The sequence below is a fragment of the Sinocyclocheilus anshuiensis genome, unplaced genomic scaffold (assembly GCF_001515605.1).
Source record: "Sinocyclocheilus anshuiensis isolate Anshui unplaced genomic scaffold, SAMN03320099.WGS_v1.1 scaffold466, whole genome shotgun sequence".
NCBI lineage: Eukaryota > Metazoa > Chordata > Actinopteri > Cypriniformes > Cyprinidae > Sinocyclocheilus > Sinocyclocheilus anshuiensis.
The window spans coordinates 85,234-103,594 of record NW_015544159.1 but is presented as its reverse complement, the minus strand read 5'-3'; the positions used below and the strand labels follow the sequence as shown (position 1 = coordinate 103,594).

Here is an 18,361-nt window from a genome sequence, read left to right as displayed (position 1 = left end):
TCTGAAAGAAGAAAGTCATATACACCTAGGATGGCTTGAGGGTGAGTAAATCATGGGGTAATTTTCATTTTTGGGTGAACTATCCCTTTAACTTTAAAGGGACAGGGCAAATTATGTATGTAAAGATCTTTCATTATCGTTTCATTGTTGCAGTTCAACTGCATAATATTTGCATCTCCATTTGCATGTGACCATAAACAATGTATTTTGCTATATTGTTCTTGATAGTTTTGCTTGTCCTATCTAGCATTTGAATTTGTTATCCATGCCTGCATATTACAGTCCAATGACAATAATATATTATTCTGAATGGATGGGGTCCAAAAATCAAGTCTATCAAATTTCTAAAATAAATGATCCGACAAGAATCAGAGATGCAGCATCTGTAATGTGCTGGCTTGGAATATATCTATATGATGATCAGTTTATCTAAATCTTGATTGAAACCTGGGTGATTTCTGGTGATTTGATTCGACTTAATGCCTTCTTGCATTCCTAGACATTTACATGAATGTACCTGTAGGGGCAGCGGGCATACGTGGTTTGGGTGGGCGAGGATACCTCGCCTATGCAGGCGTGGGTCGTGGTTGCTCCACGTACCAACTCAAGACAGACAAACACCCCGACGACAAACTTTATGACCTTCTTCCTGGCATGGAGCTCACGCCCATGAACCCAGTCACTCTGAAGCCCCAAGGCATCAAACACGCCCCACAGGTACACTCATATCTTCACTGAAACGATCACTTGTGGATTTTAAGAGGAATTTTTCAAAGGAACATTATTTCCAAGGACGAGTTTGCCTCTTTTTGCAGATCTTGGAGGATATTTGCCAAAAGAATAGCTGGGGGCAACCTGTTTACCAGCTTCACTCTGCTATTGGACCAGATCAGAGGCAACTGTTCCTTTACAAAATCACCATCCCTGCTCTGGCTACTCAATACCCACATATGTACGCCACAACCTCTACCTCAACCATACTCACATCATCACAAAGCAAAAACACTCGTATTAACTGTGTCACAAAACCTAGTGAGCTGCCTAGATCAGTGGTTCCCAAGCACACTCCCGTAGGACTGTACATGAAAACTGTACATGTTGCATGTCTCATTTGTCTGACACTCCCATTTCAGGTTTTAAAGTCTCTACCAATGAGCTGATCAGCTGAATCAGGTGTGTTTAATTGAGAAGACGATCAAAATGTGCAAAGATGCAGGTACTCCAGGTATGAGGTTGGGAACCACTTAACTAAATTAGGGTTACCGCATATCGTACTTTTCTTGGGCATGTCCTGACAGGGTTTTCTAAATTGCCTTAAAACGTCCGGGTTTTGCCTTTATTTTCCTACTGACGTGCTCTCTACAGTCCTTATACATTATGGCTGTGTCTGAAAGCTGAAAAATGCTGCCTCCGCAGGCAGCATACTGAAGTAGGAAGGCAACAACGCATGTCTGAATCCAATGATCGTGTCACATCCTGTCTACTGAGATACCTTCATTTGATCAATTTCTGACCGTTCTATGTAGATCTCAACTTACTGCATACCACGATTGGTCTACATTTACATTTAAAAGCTTCCATCTACATTTAAAGCTTCAGGAATTTATCAGTAACATGTTATGTTTTAATACAATACACTTGAATATAATGTTTACTAAAGATCAGGAGTGTCAAACTCTTCAAGTCTTGAAGAAGGTGAACTCTCCAAGTTCTTGGAGGTTTAACAGAGTTTAGCTTCAACCTTAATTAAACACACCTGATCCAGCTAATCAAATCCTTAAGGCTTATTTGAAAACTACAGGCATGTGTGTTGGAGGAGGGTTGGAACTAAACTCTGTGTGACTGTGGCCCTCGAGGAACGGAGTTTGATGTCACTGCTATAGTTAATAATATATAAGTAGTAATTTATATAAGTAATTGTGATTCACAGTTAGGCTGTTAGAAATATAAGGCTATTAGAACCAGTTTGCTACTATGTGTTTGCTAACAGTGTCTACACCGGACACGACAGTTGTCGCGCCACAACAGCTAAAGGCTGTCCACACTGGAAGTGACAATGAGACCTTTGCAAATCATTTGTACTTTGTCAGTACATCATAATTACAACAAGGCATCAGTTTACTGTTGGGGATTTGCCGTGTCGCGCTGCATCCAGTGTAGACAGCATCACTGTTTATAATGGGTTCTATTGTCTTTTGTTGCGTTGCACCGCTCGCGTCCGGTGTAGACACTGTGTAAGGCAGAATAAGATTCTGGAAGTTCAAAGAAATACACAGACAGTTGGCGTGCATAGAGTCCATTGCACAAGATTAACCGAGTCACAGCTCAAATCAGGTATTTTAAGAGGTTACTTTTCAGTTAGCATGGTGTCCGTGTAGACCGGTGCCAGTGTAGCCATTAGACATCAAATCAGCTCACAATGTTTTGGGACACAGCCATACACTCTTCAGTCAGACATGACATGTAGCATTACATAATAGACACAGGACATCCCAGCTTCTGTGAAATCTAAATAACCTCATCATCTATATATATAATTATTATAATTTTTTTTTAATTAGTCTATTTTTAGAAATCTATACATTTCTCAACACCATATTTTACCACTGATGTTCTCTGTGTGCCCAATCAGACATCCGTTCACCCCCGCCAAGCTCTGCACATCAATGGATGAGGCAAAGCTGCATGCAGCCGAACACACGCTGCAGATCCTTGGTATTCAGACTGAGGGCGCTGACGCTTCCGCTGCTGTGGCCGTAGCTGCTGCATTCCCAGGTATGTGAGGTCTGTAAGACTGCTACTTATTTTATTGTGCTTTTAATATGGAGTATATTTACTCGAACCATATACTAGAACTAACATTTTATTCTATTAATTACTCTACCCTAGTAAATAGTTCAAATCTATTAACTTTACTGACATATCACTTGAGACTTACTGATCTAAATCATATAATTAAAATTTATTTGGAGTACTACTTGTGCACAATGCACATTTCTTAATATTATGCCTAAAATGTGTTTTAATGTCACTAATGATAAGGATTGTATGATCTTTGAATAATATCAGTTTTTAAATGCAAGATATTTCAAGTTTGCCTAAAGTATACTCGCAAAATAGTTCCACTTTAGCACAACCAAATATCCTTAAGTATATCTTTAGTTGAACTTCAACACTACTAACGCACAATTAAAGTGCATTAAGCACAACATTTGTTGTTACAATTTAGCAGGCTTTAAGTATACCAGTTTAGTATGCTATAAGTACAATTGCAGTGTATTTTTATTAAGTACATAAATATGTAAATGTGTTTGTAATATACTTAGCATAAAATACATGCATTTCAAATACATTTTAGTAAATTTATTTTTATTACGGTATAATACATGACTTTGACAAATAATTGTTAGCAACAAAATAAAATTAATGCAGAATACTAATATAGTTAAATAATGCATATTTGTATTCAATATTTACATTTAAATATTAATGCCATATAACATATTCAGGGTTTCTGCAGGTTTTATGAAGGTAAATGTAAGACTTTTTAAGACCACATAAAGAATATTTAAGGAATAAATTGAATTAACAAAATGTCAATATGATTTCTAAATGTAAATGTCTTGTATTAGCAATGCTTTAAAGTTTGAAAATACAACTTCCAATAGATCTCCTTAACTTTTTCATTCATTTTACAAAAAAAAAATAAAAAAATAAAGTAAAAGTAAAATTACATAAGTTTTATGAAAAAACTGATCAAACTTGAGCTTAAAATGAAGTTAGGCTTAAAACTAGAACAAATATCTTCTAATGGGCTCAGAAAATTAACTTAATTCAAAGGTAAAACAAGTTTTTATTCCCCATTAACAGATTTTTGTCCTTGTTTAAAGCCTAACTTAATTTTAAGCTTCTCAGAAAACAAAACTGAATGTTCAGTTTGCAGCTCAAATGAATGTATCTTGTTTTAAAGATGTTTAGATATTTGTATTGCAAAAAAAAAATATTGAAGATATTAATTTTTTTTGCATATTAATCTAATGCCATGACTTTATAAATGTAAGACTTTCTGCTCTTTTGTTCTGCACTTTTCTGCACTAAGGTTAAGCAACCTATTAAAAAAAAAACACCTTTTCAACAGTTATTTTGCCCTGAGTCTTTTCCTTTTGGTTTCACAGGTTATACAATTGCCAGCACCACTGGTACCCAGCTGAAACAGGCTGTTTCTCTGGGTCAGGACCTGACTGCCTATGCAACCTATGAGGGTTACCCGGCCTTTGCTGTGACAACCCGTGGAGATGCATATGGAGTGTTTTAAAACCTTTAACTAACAGTCTATGTAATGTTAATGTTAATCTGTTCCATGTATTCTGTCGTGTTTCTAGGTTCAGTAGTGATTGTTTATTTAGAGTTATGATAACTTTATTTCTTCCCAAGTGTTTTTGAGGATTTTTGCAATATTGAAGAATATGAGTCATATTTTGACTTACCTCAGGAAGAGGGCTGCCTGAAGGCTGCCAACATCTCAATCCCAAACGTTTCCAAACATTTGACAAAGCTTCAATTCCCTTGATTTAAGCATGACTTGTGTCATAAATTGTGGTCATCCAGAATGGTGACCCCATAAGATTTGAATTTAGATTATTATTTTTTTTAAATATCTAAATTAGAGACATTTAGGCTGGACCCTTGTTCAATGCTGCCTGCTGCCTTTGAACGACTGCCTTTAACAATTAATTATTACAACTGAATGTAATTTCGAAAAACATAGTAATATCCCATTGTGCTACATGATACAGAATTTTATCCAGACATTCACTGCGTCCGAAATGGCATACTTCCCTACTATATAGTATGTGAAAAACAGTATGTGAGCAGAGTAGTCCGAATTCATAGTATTCGAAAAACAGTAGGGAGAAGTATCCGGATGACCTACTACTTCCGGCGTGATTCTGAAGTGCGCATATGATGGACACTTTATGCCTTGTCCAAATACCCACACTTGGGGTAGGTCATGTGACAGTAGCAACATGGCGGATGTAGTACGTCCGGATTTCATTCATACGTACTTTTTTAACGATCGTAAAGTAAATTCAAATGTAGTAGCTACTCAGACAGTACGCGATTTCGGACACACCAATTTACTTTTGTAAGCTTTGGCACTGTATTTAAAGTGGTTTGTTTTTTTGTTGGTTTTCTTTCAGTATTTACATTAACACCCAAAGTACAGAGAGTTTTAACAGATGAAACCCATTCATACGCTTTTGTATGTATCTGCATGTTTTATGAACATTTTAGAAATGGTTCACACTTTGTATCTGGTTCGTTGATAAGTAGTTTTGCTATATTTTATAAGATATTTACAGGCTTGCTACTAATATTTTCCCACTTCAAACGTTTTCTAAGTGGGGAATGTAAGAGCATTGTTTAAATACACATGGACACATTTTTGTTAAATATCAAGATGCCTTAAAGGTGAAGTATTAAAGTTTGGTGTAGCACTTAGAACTTTTTTTATACCTGAATTCCAACTCTGTTTTTTATGAACTTTGTTATTCGATCATGGCGTGTTTGAAATAATTTATTATCTAAGTGATTGGCATCAGAACTGGAGGGAGAAAATAAGCTGAGATCTTCATAGTGCTACAAAGAGAGTTATGAAAATATAATTCTAGAAAATCAACTAACCATCAATAAATCAAATTCACTTCTTGACATGTCTCCTGACTTCTTTTTTGCATTTGTGACTCATTTTAAATGATAATGAAACCCTAAAACATTTTTGATATGCTACAAGTATAAGTACAGGTTGTACATTCAGTAGTTCTTGAGCTAGCATTAGCATCGCTGTTCTTTGTGTACTTTTAAGTATCGACACGACAATAGCTGTGTACCACGCTTCATGAACGTCTTTCTGAGTTTTATGAAAATTTCGATGATACTAGTGAGTTTTCTACACAATAATTAATTCCTTTACCGGTCCAATAAAACTTGAGCATCCACTACTCCCTACTGAATTTTTCTCAGTCGTCGAATCTTTCCACCTTGTGTTCACTGTACCGATGTTTACGCGTGTTTTGTGTGTGTGTGTCTGTCTGTCTGTCTGTCTGTCTGTCTGTCTGTCTGTCTTACTCTTTGTCGGTCTTCTCGTCTTCTGGCTTGTGGCTTCAGACCTTTTCTGCTTCTTCGGCCATAACGGTACTGATTCTCCCGTTGATAAAGCACGACAATACAGTAGGTGTGATTCGTTGCCTAATTTTCGGTCTTCGCATAACTAAAATCTACACTATGCTACTAGCGTATCTACAACTCACCAACATTTATTGAAAACCGTAGGTCAGTTCTTTTCAACATGGCGAAATACATTGAGGGGCTGACCAGCACCACGTGTAGGCCTAATGGAAACTTTTTTACTGTATGGAAAACTACTATCAGTCTTTACAAAAACATTATTTCTATGTATTTTCTTAAAATCAGAATTTTAAGAGTTTTTACTCTTAAGAATTTTACTGAGGCTTTATTACTTTAGGCTGAAATTAGTTATTTTTCAAACTTTTGAGCCATTTTGTTTTTCTGTTTGCAAGGTGCTTGCTACTTTTATAAAATGAATAGGCCTAGTGCATAATTACTAGGACACAAATTTAAAAAAAAAATTTTTGATGCTGCTAAAAAGAACATTATTTTGTGCATTTAGTATAATGAAATGTGTTTATCGGCGTTATGCAAATCTTCCCACATCGTGATGTAGACATGTGGGGGCGTGTTAGAACGAGCCGTTTTAGGTAGGTGTGGCTGACTCTTAACTTTTATAAAGAATATCTCTTTGGATTTGAGACTTTAGTCTTTGCAACTTTACAGATCTTCTTTATGCACCAAGAGCTTTTAACACTCCAACGAGAAAGGAAAAATTGAAATCGCATCATATGACCCCTTTAAATAAATTCTGAAGCTACTGCAACAGTTGTATAGATAGTTTAATACTTCACAAAACAATTACTTCACCTTAGAAATCAGTATTGACATTTTAGTACTCTTGCTGTATGAACGTTTCACTTGTTGACAGTGTAAAGAACAACAACATTAAGTTACAGATTGATGCTTTTAATTGAGCACTGCCTTACGAGCAGCTAATATCTGTCAGCGTTGTGTCTAATGTTCTTTCTCAGTGATACACTGATCTATAGTAGTAAAAGCTTCTGGTGACTTTAAAAGCATCAGAAGTGCCAACGTATGGTGTGATGGTGTTGTTATCTGTGAATTGTTTGTAGTGTCCAAAGTGTTGAATCCGGTAGGTTCCTGTCTGTGCCGTGAGCGGGATGTGCCACTCCACTTTTGACTGACCAGCAAGTCCTTTAATCCAGTGAAACCTGAATATACAAAATTAGTCTATATTATAGTATATATTTATTTTTAATTATTAATATTATAATTTAACATTTTTACACTATTTTTCGCTGTTTTTTTTTTTTCTGTTATCCCAGTTCGAAAACTCAGGTTTGTCTCTATGCTCACAGAATTTTGAACAGAATTTGGAAAACTAATATCAAATAAATTAACATTCAATTAAAAACTTTGATGCCCTTTTATCAGTTCCAGTTTTGCTGACATACTGTGTTTTGTCTTTACGCATTATGTCAACATAAATGTACAGACTGTTTAATCTAGAATTCCTTTAGGGATCACACATGGATTTCAGCTCGAGGATTGAACTGCCTATATAATTAATAAGTGATAAGACCTTGACTCAGCGTTTGCCTTATCGGGGATAGACCTTGAAAGATACCATCAGCTTTAAGATGGCTTTATTAACTCAACCTCAAAGTAAAATTATAGAAGGATACAAATGAATATGATAACATTTCAAAAGCATAAAAAAATGCATCTTTCTGCAGCATGTACTGTACTGTCTGTAGAAAACACATTACCTTGTTTCCCACGATGCATCCGTGTGAATTATTTCCCATGAGTTGGTGTCGTTATTAAACCTCTCCACTGTAACAAATGTCTTATCTCTCTGATATCATAATCACCACAGATTAGTAATATCTCATGCATAAAAGAGCATGTTTTGCAAGAGATTACTGTTCAGTTACTGCTACTTAAGAACTCACAATATCTCCAGAGTGTCTTGGGTTTCCAGCGACAAATGTGACAGATGCAATTTCTCCCTTTAGAATAAATAAATCACATGAAGCCTGTCAGTTTATAATAGTAAGCTTTCACTAGGACAGTTTTAATGAGAAGTCACATTTTTCATATGTAAAAACGGTCCATTGTCAACAGCGTAGAAGTCACATTCAAATCAAGCAGCTTTATGTTGGTTAGCGCATCAAATTCACATGTCCAACTTGAACAACAGCAAAATCTACATGGGGGAACTTTTTCACACTAATGCGAAACTCCCAAACATGTGGATTCCTATTGAAATGATTGATTTTGTCTGCAAAATTGCTCCAAGCAATAGTAAAAGTCACCGCACATACTGTACTGTTTGTACATCAGAATTATTGACCTACCACTTTATAGACAGAGTTAACCTGCTGTAAAACGTCACCAAATGTGGTGTCAGCTGGCGCTACATCTGCAGCTGGGTCCTTCACTTGATTAAAAAGTTTGTCTTCATCAAAGAAAGGGGGTTCAGGACCCTTAGGCAGCTCTCCTGTCAATTTTGATTCATTCATGAGATCAGGCAGGCCATTTCAGTTCATCAAAAAGTCACAAATGACTGTAAGGCAGCAGAGCATTACGTGAGCTATAGCTCTGGCCAGGCCTCTGTAGCGCTGGATGTAAGCCGAGAGAGTGTGAGGACCATAAATAGTGGATGCGCCCTCATATCGCTGGATCTGTGAGGATAGAGGAAAAATACAGACACATATATTTTTTGGATCACTGACCCTGGAGCACCATGTAAATGCCATGACTATATTACGGTATGTTTTTGTAAGCGTCGATGGTTCACTAAAACTGAGGAATGCAGTATATACCTGATACTCTTCGTATGTTGTGATGTAGTGGGTGTAGATGTTGCACAGACCAGCGATGACCACCTCTGCATTAGCGAAAGATTCTTTCACCTCCAACTCCTATGCAAATCATGTGAAATGACTGTGACGTCAAGATACACCACTGTCTATTCCCCCTAAACATATTGATATTTGTGTCAAAATATGTTTATTCAACTTAAAATGGAATCCTCTAAAAACAGATCATAGCTTTAAACAAATTAATTTATTATATTTGGATTAATAGAGTTTTCACTTTTGGGTGAACTATCCCTATATGTAGACTACTGGCTTAGAATAAGAATTACATTTAGAATAATTACATTTTTTAATGAAAAATGTTTTTGAAATATTAAAAAATGACTCCAGTCTTCAGTGTCACATGAGCCTTCAGAATTCATTCTGATATGCTGATTTGCTAAAACATTTCTTATCAATGTTAAAAACAGTTTTTGCTGCTTAATATTTTTGTATAAACTAGGATACACTGCTAGTCAAAGGTTTGATGTAAGAAAGATTAATAAAAAGAAATTAATACTTTTGTTCAGCAAGGATGCATTAAACTGATCGAAAGTGACAGTAAAGACATTTATAATATTACAAAAGATTTCTGTTTTAAATGAATACTGTTCTTTTGAACTTCCTATTCATCAAAGAATCCTGAGAAAAAATGTATGGCATTTTCCACAAAAATATCAAGCTGCAAAAATAACTGAGCTCCAATAATAATTGACAAAAGGAAGCACCAAAATCAGAATAATTTAAAATAATTTTCTGGCTGGCGTAATGATGATGAAAATTCAGCTTTGCATTACAGGAATAAATTAGACATAAGAAAATATTAAAATAGAAAATAGTTATTTTAAATTCTAATTACATTACACAAAATTACTGTATTTTAATCAAATAAATGCAGCCTTGGTAAGCAGAAGGGACTTCTTTCAGAGTCATTAAAAAGTCTTAATTATTCCAAACTTTTTACCAGTAGTGAATGTGCAATTCTCACCTTTTTGACTGCCTCTCGTATCCTTCTCCCTGACATGGTACTAGAACACAGAAGACAATTTGGGGTAAACAATAGTGGCTGGTTACAGAGCCACAGTTTCCTATTTTCATTTTCCTTATACTAATTAACAGAACTCACGTAAATTCTCCTGGGACTGCAACTATGGCTAAAGAGCCGATAGTGATGATCTGAATGTCCACGATGGCTGGATGCCATGGGAGGGGCGAATCCATCTGCACAGAAGCGACTATCACGGTTATTATTTCAAAACAAATAAAAGAGTTATGAATACTTGCCATTACCTATTGTCATGTACTGTGTAAAAAGTGACAATTCTGGAGCGAATTTGCCTTTTGGCACATTCTTATCTTATGCTAATAATAACAAAAGATACCATATTGTATATCAGGTTATTCCATTTCTTTATGAGCTCTACTTGTCCTCATACCTCCCCAGTGCTGAAGAGGATTGGTTTAGGCTGATGACAAGCCGTGGTCTCGTTTTGGGGTCCCAAAACTGCATCTCTAATTCCATCCCAGAAAGGATCTCCATCAGTATCCCCTGGTCACAAGAAAAAGCATAACCATAATTATCTACCTGTCAAATTATGTAACCATAAGAATTGGCAAAGTACTTACCAAGTGTGTGATATGAAACTCGACTCCTTACCTTGTATGAAGTTGAATTCTCCTCCTCCATCGGTTGTACCAGCAGCAAAACTGTGGCCCAGAGCAGGTTTACACGTCTGTCCCTGACGACAGAAACAGTTTTTTAGTTCATGTTAAGTTCTACAGACAGCATCTGTGACATTCAGACGATAACTACAGAAAATATGTTTTCTTCCGATTTTAAAAACAAGAGAAAATCATGTTTTGGTGATGCACTGACGTTTTGGAGGGTTAAACGTGAGACTTGTATTTTATGTTAAAGTACATACAGGAATTATGCAGTGCAAAATGTGTTATTTGATCTGTAAAGTTGTATAAAATTGTCCTTTTGAGAACTACTTCTTTATGTACTTGCGTACATAATTCCTGTGAGTCAAGTTTGTTCACTGTAAACAGCACTTTGCGGATCTTTATGTTTTTGTTCATTGAGTTTTCATAAACATGACATGACATAATTTCGCACAGACAAGGCTGGTAAGTGTCTCACTAGTCATCTTAGTCTCATGCTTGCACGTATAATTGTCTAAATGGCATGTATACAGTTGAAAAACTGTTAAAACAATACAAATGGAATGATTTCTGAAGGATCATGTAACACTGAAGACTGGAGTAATGGGCTGCTGAAAATTCAGCTTTGACATCACAGGAATAAATTACATTTTACATTTTTAAAATTTCAAAAACATTTTTGAAAAATCGTTATTATTACAAACTTTTTACCCGTAGTCTACATATAGGGATAGTTCACCCAAAATTAAAAAAACTCTATTATTATTATATAAATTAATGAATAATTTAATATAGAACATTTCTTTAAAGTTGCTTTAAAACAATGTGTATTTTAAAAAGTGCTAAACAAATAAAATAAGACTTTACTCTTTTAGTACATGTTCTTGATCTCATTAGCCGTATTTCATGCACAGGAACCCTGTACTCACTGTATGAGTCTCATCGGTCATGTTGACCCACTGATGTGCGCCGTAAACGGGCCCATGCAGCTCCTGCTTTGCACTGCTGTACAGCTCCTGCAGAACAAATTGACTAGGTAAAGTAACGCACGCGCACCACAATCACTGATACACATCGGGATCAAGCAATAGGACAAATGAGACAAACCTTTGCTTTTTTAGACATATTCTCTCGTATGATCCTGGTGCTTTCAAAACCTGTCCTCACCCGGTCCAAAAGCTATGCACGCTTTTTTCTGTTGAAAGGCACATGGAGAGTAAATATTTCCAAGTGTCTGCAAATATTTAAGTTGAAATATAAAACTGAACGTTTCAATCAATCAGTTCAATAAATAAAAAATATAAATCAAAATATACATATTAAAATGTGTGTATATGTATGTGTATAACAAGATTTAATAATAATAAAAATGTAATATACATATATTTATTTTTATTTTTTTATTTTTTTTTGAAAAGGTCAACCTTTATATAATATAGATATTTAGAAAAATAATATTCAAATATAACAAAAAGATATACTACATATGCTTTTTTTTTGGACAGTGGAATTTGGATTGGAATGACAGAAAAGAGAAATTTACTGGATTGCAAATTCAACAATCACGCCCAAGAAGATTTGAATTAGTGGAGTGTGACACATTTTGAAAAATAAGTAAATTACAGTAAATCTAAATGGCGCACAACACTGTTGATAAATAACTCACTCCACCAATGGGACAGGAGCTGTTAAGGTAGTCACACTTCTCGCCGGAGTTCACACAGATAGGGCCGCGAATGTTGGGAGATGAATCTCCAAGATTACTGGAGGAAAAGCCGGCTACAAAAGGGCCCTGGAGGTAAACAGACCGTGATGCATTACTTCTGAGCTTTTCATACTGTAGTCCCCGAGTCAAAAAGCCTATTAAAAATAACTGCCGACATAAGCAACAGAAATTTTATCTTCTGTTTAATTTATAGGGCAAAGAGATCTTGCATAATAACAACATTAATTAACCATCTTCAATAAGCTTCCTCCGTGTTTAGAGCATTCTCAGGAGAACTATTGACTATATTGAACGGCAAAATGTCCTTGTGAACTCTTCAAGTAGATTACAACTAATAAAGACAATTAATTAACCTTGATGATGGGGCTCAGAGGGAAAAGGCTCTAATTAAAAGGTTGACCTTTTACCTCACCGGGTAGAAAGCCAATGTTTTTCTCTTGCTCGAAGGCATAGGAGGAGTAGCCGAGGTTGTCCGAGCTCACCATGCGATTGGTGTCATTCATACTGACGGGATGTACAGCAAACCAGCTGAGGGCAGATACATAGCCAATAAATCCCTAAGATATTATTCTGTTTGCACTGAAACTTATAATTCTTTGAAGTAAAAGGTGTTTTATACCTGAACAAGCCCATACCATCCCTGTCCATATCTGTGAATTTCATGATGACAATCTGCTTGTCTGTATTGAATTCATATCTGGGTTGGAAACAGAGTCAGAAATTAACCTGTAGTAACTTACAGCTGTTACATGAGTGTTGTTTAATGTGTAACTAATATTAAGTGTTTTTAACACAAACATATCAATTAAACCATTAGGAGAGACTGTGGCTAGCTGTCATCACGTTTTACTGTAACACAATTATGAGATGTAAAACACTTAATAAAACCGCAAAATTTAAATGTTACACTCTAAAAAATGCTGGGTTGTTTCAACCCAACTTTGGGTCAAATATGGACTAGCCCAACTGTTGGGTTAAATTTTTACATTAAATTTTTAACCCAAAAGTTGGGTTAGTCCAAATTTGACCCAAAGTTGGGTTGAAATAACCCAGCATTTTTTAGAGTGTACATACAACAATATGAAAGCATAGTTTGGGTAAAAAAAAAAAAGTGACAACTTGCCCCAACCTGGGGCAACTTCCAACTTTTAGATTGGAAGACAGATTTATACTTACAAACAATTTAAACAAGCATTTGTGTAATTTGATTTCTGACTCTAAATCTTATTGTAGTCACTGAAATAAAGACTGTTGTGTGACAACTATCTTTTGTATTAACTGGAATCATAATTAATCATAATTATAATGGAAGTCAGTAGGACCCGAAACAGTTTGAATGTTACAGACATTCTTCCAAAATATACTTTTGTGTTCCACAGACGAAAGAAACATGAGGGTGAGTAAATGATGACAGCATTTAAATTTTTGCGCAAAATATCCCTTTAATAATTAAAGCTGATTTCTGCCACTGGTGAGATTTGAGTTCCTTTACAATACAGCTGGATCAATATGAGCACATCAGCAAACAAACAAACCTGTTTCTCTCCTCCTCAGGGTTGTTCATGTATGAATGTATCAACTAGTTGTCCTTTATTTATGAAAATGCGTCCAGGTCTCAAATTCCTGTGAGCTATATCAATGCTCTGATACAGAGAGTAGAAAACATTATCAATGACATGCTGAAGGCATTTACATGAACTAATCCAAAGGGTACACATTTATATGTTAACATATCAGAAATGCATTTCAAATGAGAGTTGGCCAGTAAAGCATACCTTGACTATTCCACTGACGATGGCTTGTAGACTTTACTGATGATCATAAAGAGGGTGTACTGGAAATGTGCTCGTGCAGAACATAAAATGGTTTGGGACAATGACGTTTAAATACACCCTCATAATGCAATTCTAATGAAATTTGGGCAATATTGCAATTAAACGTTACCTTTGGGTGTACAGCAATACACAATAAAGTGCTATATAAATGCCTCATTCATTCATTCATTCATTCATTCATTCAAACACAATACGATCAAATTGATGCGATTAATCTCATAATCTTCACAATTGCAATAAAATTGCAATAAACGGGCATGTGAGCATCCTTCTGTGGTTAAGTCTGTACTCTGATTATTGGAAATAAACACATTATTGGTCTATATGCAAATATAGTCACTAACAAGTAAAGAGATGCCAGAAATGATCATAAGGAGAAAATCTCAGTCAGATTTTTAGATATGCAAAATCCTTGTATTAATTTTAGTTTCTAATGATTTTATTTTTTTAATTCTACAGTTTATACAGTTCTGTACAAAAAATTTGATTGAATCATTCCAAAAAATGTCATGTGGTGTAACAATAATACAAAATAATAATAACAATAAAAAGTTATATTTTTAAAAGCTTTTTTTGCAGGAATATCATGATTTTTCTCAGGGTTACTCAAAAAAAAAAAAAAGTCTTGAAAATTGTCAACTTATAAAAAAGAAGAGAAAAAAAAAACTACTTAAAGAGTTTATATATATATATATATAATTCAACGTGCCCTTTGTATTCGTCCTATTGTATTTACTAGCTATTTTCCTACACCAGGTCATTGACAATGTGTGTGTATATATTCCAATCCACGTACGTATGTATATATATATTGTGACAAACTACTTAAAGACTTAAAGAGCTTTTAATAACAATCTAGTATTAAATATTCAGAATTTCTATTATGACCATTGTCAATGGCCCACATGCTATTATAAGAGAAGTGCTTTATGTAAACTTTTCCCATGACTACAGACGAAGAAACCCAGAATAGTGTGTGTGCTACCTCTAGCCTTAGTCTCTGAGAGACCATGCCGATGTCTGCAGTGATGAACACCACTCTTTTACTGCCATCATCCACGATGAAGGCTCTGCTGAACAGACGTGTGTGGATCCCTCTCACTGTCTGCTCAGTACTGGCGTACCCCATCTTTTCCACAAACAAAAAAACTAAATCAGGATTCACAAGAATCTTAAAGGCCTTTGACATCGATATCTGTCCTTTATCATCCCATCTGATCAATGCACAGTCATAAACATTATCAGTCTCTTAACAACTGATGAATAACAACTAACAACTGGAATAATAACTTCCAACTAAAGCCTCACCATTAATCACACTGAACAGCTGGCAATAGTTTCAGAGTAAAGTCAAATGATCAAAGTCTAAGAAATGAACTGAACAGAAAATGATTGAGAGAAATAAAGCTGGCCATAGGCAGATCGGCCACAGGCCCGGTACAGTCTGCTCGACCCACACCGATCAGATAAGGGTTCTCTGGAGGATTCACTGATGGGCTCAGTTCCTCTGGAGTCGCTTCTTCTGGTGCACAGATAATAAAAAATATTTCTCAATATTAAATATATGAAATCAGCAAAACTTTTTCCTAGGTGTTAGAATGCATAAGGACAAAAATTATTGCTTAAGAAAAATACATTTTGGTCTATGATCTATCATTTTCTTGTAATTAAACCATGTGTACAGTTCGGAATTACTTAAAACATATGATTATGTTTTTCTGAATCCAATTTGAGGGCCAGGACTGTTATTAGCCCCTCTGAGACTGCTGTCATCAAAAGGAAGAGAACTATGAGTGAGATCTCCAGAACGTCTCCAGAACGTCTTCCGCGCCATCACCCTTCACTGAAACACACACACACACAGAGAACATGCTTGTAATGCAAAATATAAACACATATAAACACTAAACAACTCAGAACATTGAGCATTGAGAACACCGACACTTAAACACAGAACAAAGAGCAAGTGTGCAAAGTATGAAACATAAATCCATATTTCTATGTTGCGAAATGTGGTAACACTACACTTTAAATTATGTTTTTGAAAGAAGTCTTACCAAGGCTGGATTTATTTGATCAAAAATTCAGTTAAAATAGTAATATTGTGAAATATTTTCCCATTTTAAATAATAGTTTTCTATTTTAATATATTCTAAAATGTAATTTATTCCTGTGATGCAAAGCTGAATTTTCAGCTTCATTACTCCAGTCTTCAGTGTCACATGATCCTTCAGAAATCATTCTAATATGCTGATTTGGTGCTTAGGTAGCTATTCTTCTTATTATCAATGTCAATTAATATTTTTGTGGAAACATTCATACATATTTTCAGGATTCATTGATGAATACAGAGCTCACAAGAACAACATTTATCTGGGAAAAAAAGTAATAATGTAAAAGTAGTTTACTTTTACAGTAGGTCACTTTTGATCAATTTAATGCATCCTTGCTGTACAACAACAACAAAAAAAAAATAATAATAATTTTTTGACATAATGCTCATTTCCATCCATAAAATCCATAAAAATATGGCCCAATGTACTGTGTTAATATGAAGGAATTTTCTGTATTATTTAAATATGTTTCACCTGTATTTTGAATTACGCATTGCATTGTAGGAAATGTCCATAAATTTAACAGAAGGTGTACTGGTAATTTTCTGCCAGGACATTTTGTTTTTCTATGGATTTTTTTTAAAAACACATTAAGATTCAAGAGTATGTACCCTTTTGAACCGGTTCACTTGTATAAATTTTAAATTGTTTTTTGGACTATATGTATAGATCTTTATGTAAAACACCTTATTCAGTACAGTACTATATAAAAAAAATATCCTGCATTTTTTCGATTTCGAATTTTCTGAATTCTTCGATTTATTCCAAACTATAAAATGCAAAAATCTGAGAGGTCCTGGTCGATGCAGCAAATAAAACAAATAAAATGTATATTGTGCTATGGGTAATATCTATAACTGAAATACCCTTCTTGTCCTGTGTAAAACCTGTATATGCCTGGGGTCCAATATTAACATTTGTCAAATGTCAAATACAAGTATCTGAATTATAAATACATTGGTGAATAAATAAATTGATTATTGGTCATTAGGTTTTTAAGGTTTTTTTTTTTTTTGGCCATTAACCCATTTAAGCCCACAGTTGCCGCAGTTTATATTTGTCATTTTCCTTTTGTAAGTATTTTTCTAGATGTTATCCATGTTTTATTTCTCAATGACATGCAAGCAAACAACCAAATAAAGGATTTCAAGAAAAAAAAAAAAAGGTATTCACTTCCTTCCTGTCACATGAGGCTGTCAACTTCCTACCCCTACTTCCAGGAAGCATGGCGAAGGCAAACCCTCCCAAAGAAATGTAATTTTCATGTTACTATTAAGTATTTTTTGTTGACATATATATATCTACATAATCATGAAGGTCTCTAGAATCATCCAAACAAAACAAATCTTCCAGGAGATCTATAGTTTTTTTGTATGCTTAATCCTAAAGTCCAAGCGGCAACTGATTACTCGTAAGTACATATCATGGGGAAATGGGGTATACTATGTTAATAGGTTAATAAATCAAGGTTATTGGTCTTGTTTTCTGCTTTTTGCTTTCAAAATATCCCACCTAAAACATAACTTAACCCTTTAACTGTCATCTCTACTGTACAGTAGACCTTAATTTGATAGGGAATAAATCTGTCAAAAGGAGGAGATGAGAGAGCAATCTTTCCACAGCTCTACTGCCCCACTTCTGTGTCTGCTTTTGCCATGGGGGTACATGGGAATTTGCAGTTTTCAAGTGACAGCAGCAGTTTACAGACTTCCGTCAGTCACACAAAAGGAAGAATGGGAAGATAAAGAGCTAACGCATTATGCTGTAGATTATCTTTTTCTCCTTTTATGACATGTAAGGGGCAAAATATTGAGGCCCCTTTATCCAGTTTGGATGTGTTTCATTCTAATTGGTCAAGGACCCTAATTCTTTTTATGACTAGTAGCTTATGATTCCATTACAATGTTGAAATTCAGACAAGTAATGAGTTTACATTTACATTATTATATGAAATCACCTACTAAAGTCAGCCATTGAATACTATGGGCCTAAAAAAATGCGTAA

The 18,361-nt window shown here is 35.0% G+C and overlaps 1 protein-coding gene and 1 pseudogene across 3 annotated transcripts in view; one reads left to right on the top strand and one right to left on the bottom strand.

Annotated features, from left to right (window-relative positions):
• Positions 1-5,014, top strand: part of LOC107695528 (APOBEC1 complementation factor-like) — a 12,179-nt gene extending 7,165 nt beyond the window's left edge. The window contains exons 9-12 of one of the 3 annotated variants that reach the window (XM_016495473.1): positions 524-717; positions 816-952; positions 2,633-2,775; positions 4,176-5,014. In XM_016495473.1, the coding sequence (XP_016350959.1) occupies positions 524-717; positions 816-952; positions 2,633-2,775; positions 4,176-4,315 (614 nt within the window). In that variant the 3' untranslated portion in view covers positions 4,316-5,014. Of the gene's footprint in view, positions 1-499; positions 718-815; positions 953-2,632; positions 2,785-4,175 lie in introns of all 3 variants that reach the window. The other 2 variants (XM_016495472.1, XM_016495474.1) reach the window with 2 other exon arrangements.
• Positions 5,015-7,159: 2,145 nt separating this feature from the next.
• LOC107695507 (neutral ceramidase-like) lies at positions 7,160-18,014 on the bottom strand (annotated as a pseudogene).
• Between the last annotated feature and the right edge of the window lie 347 nt (positions 18,015-18,361).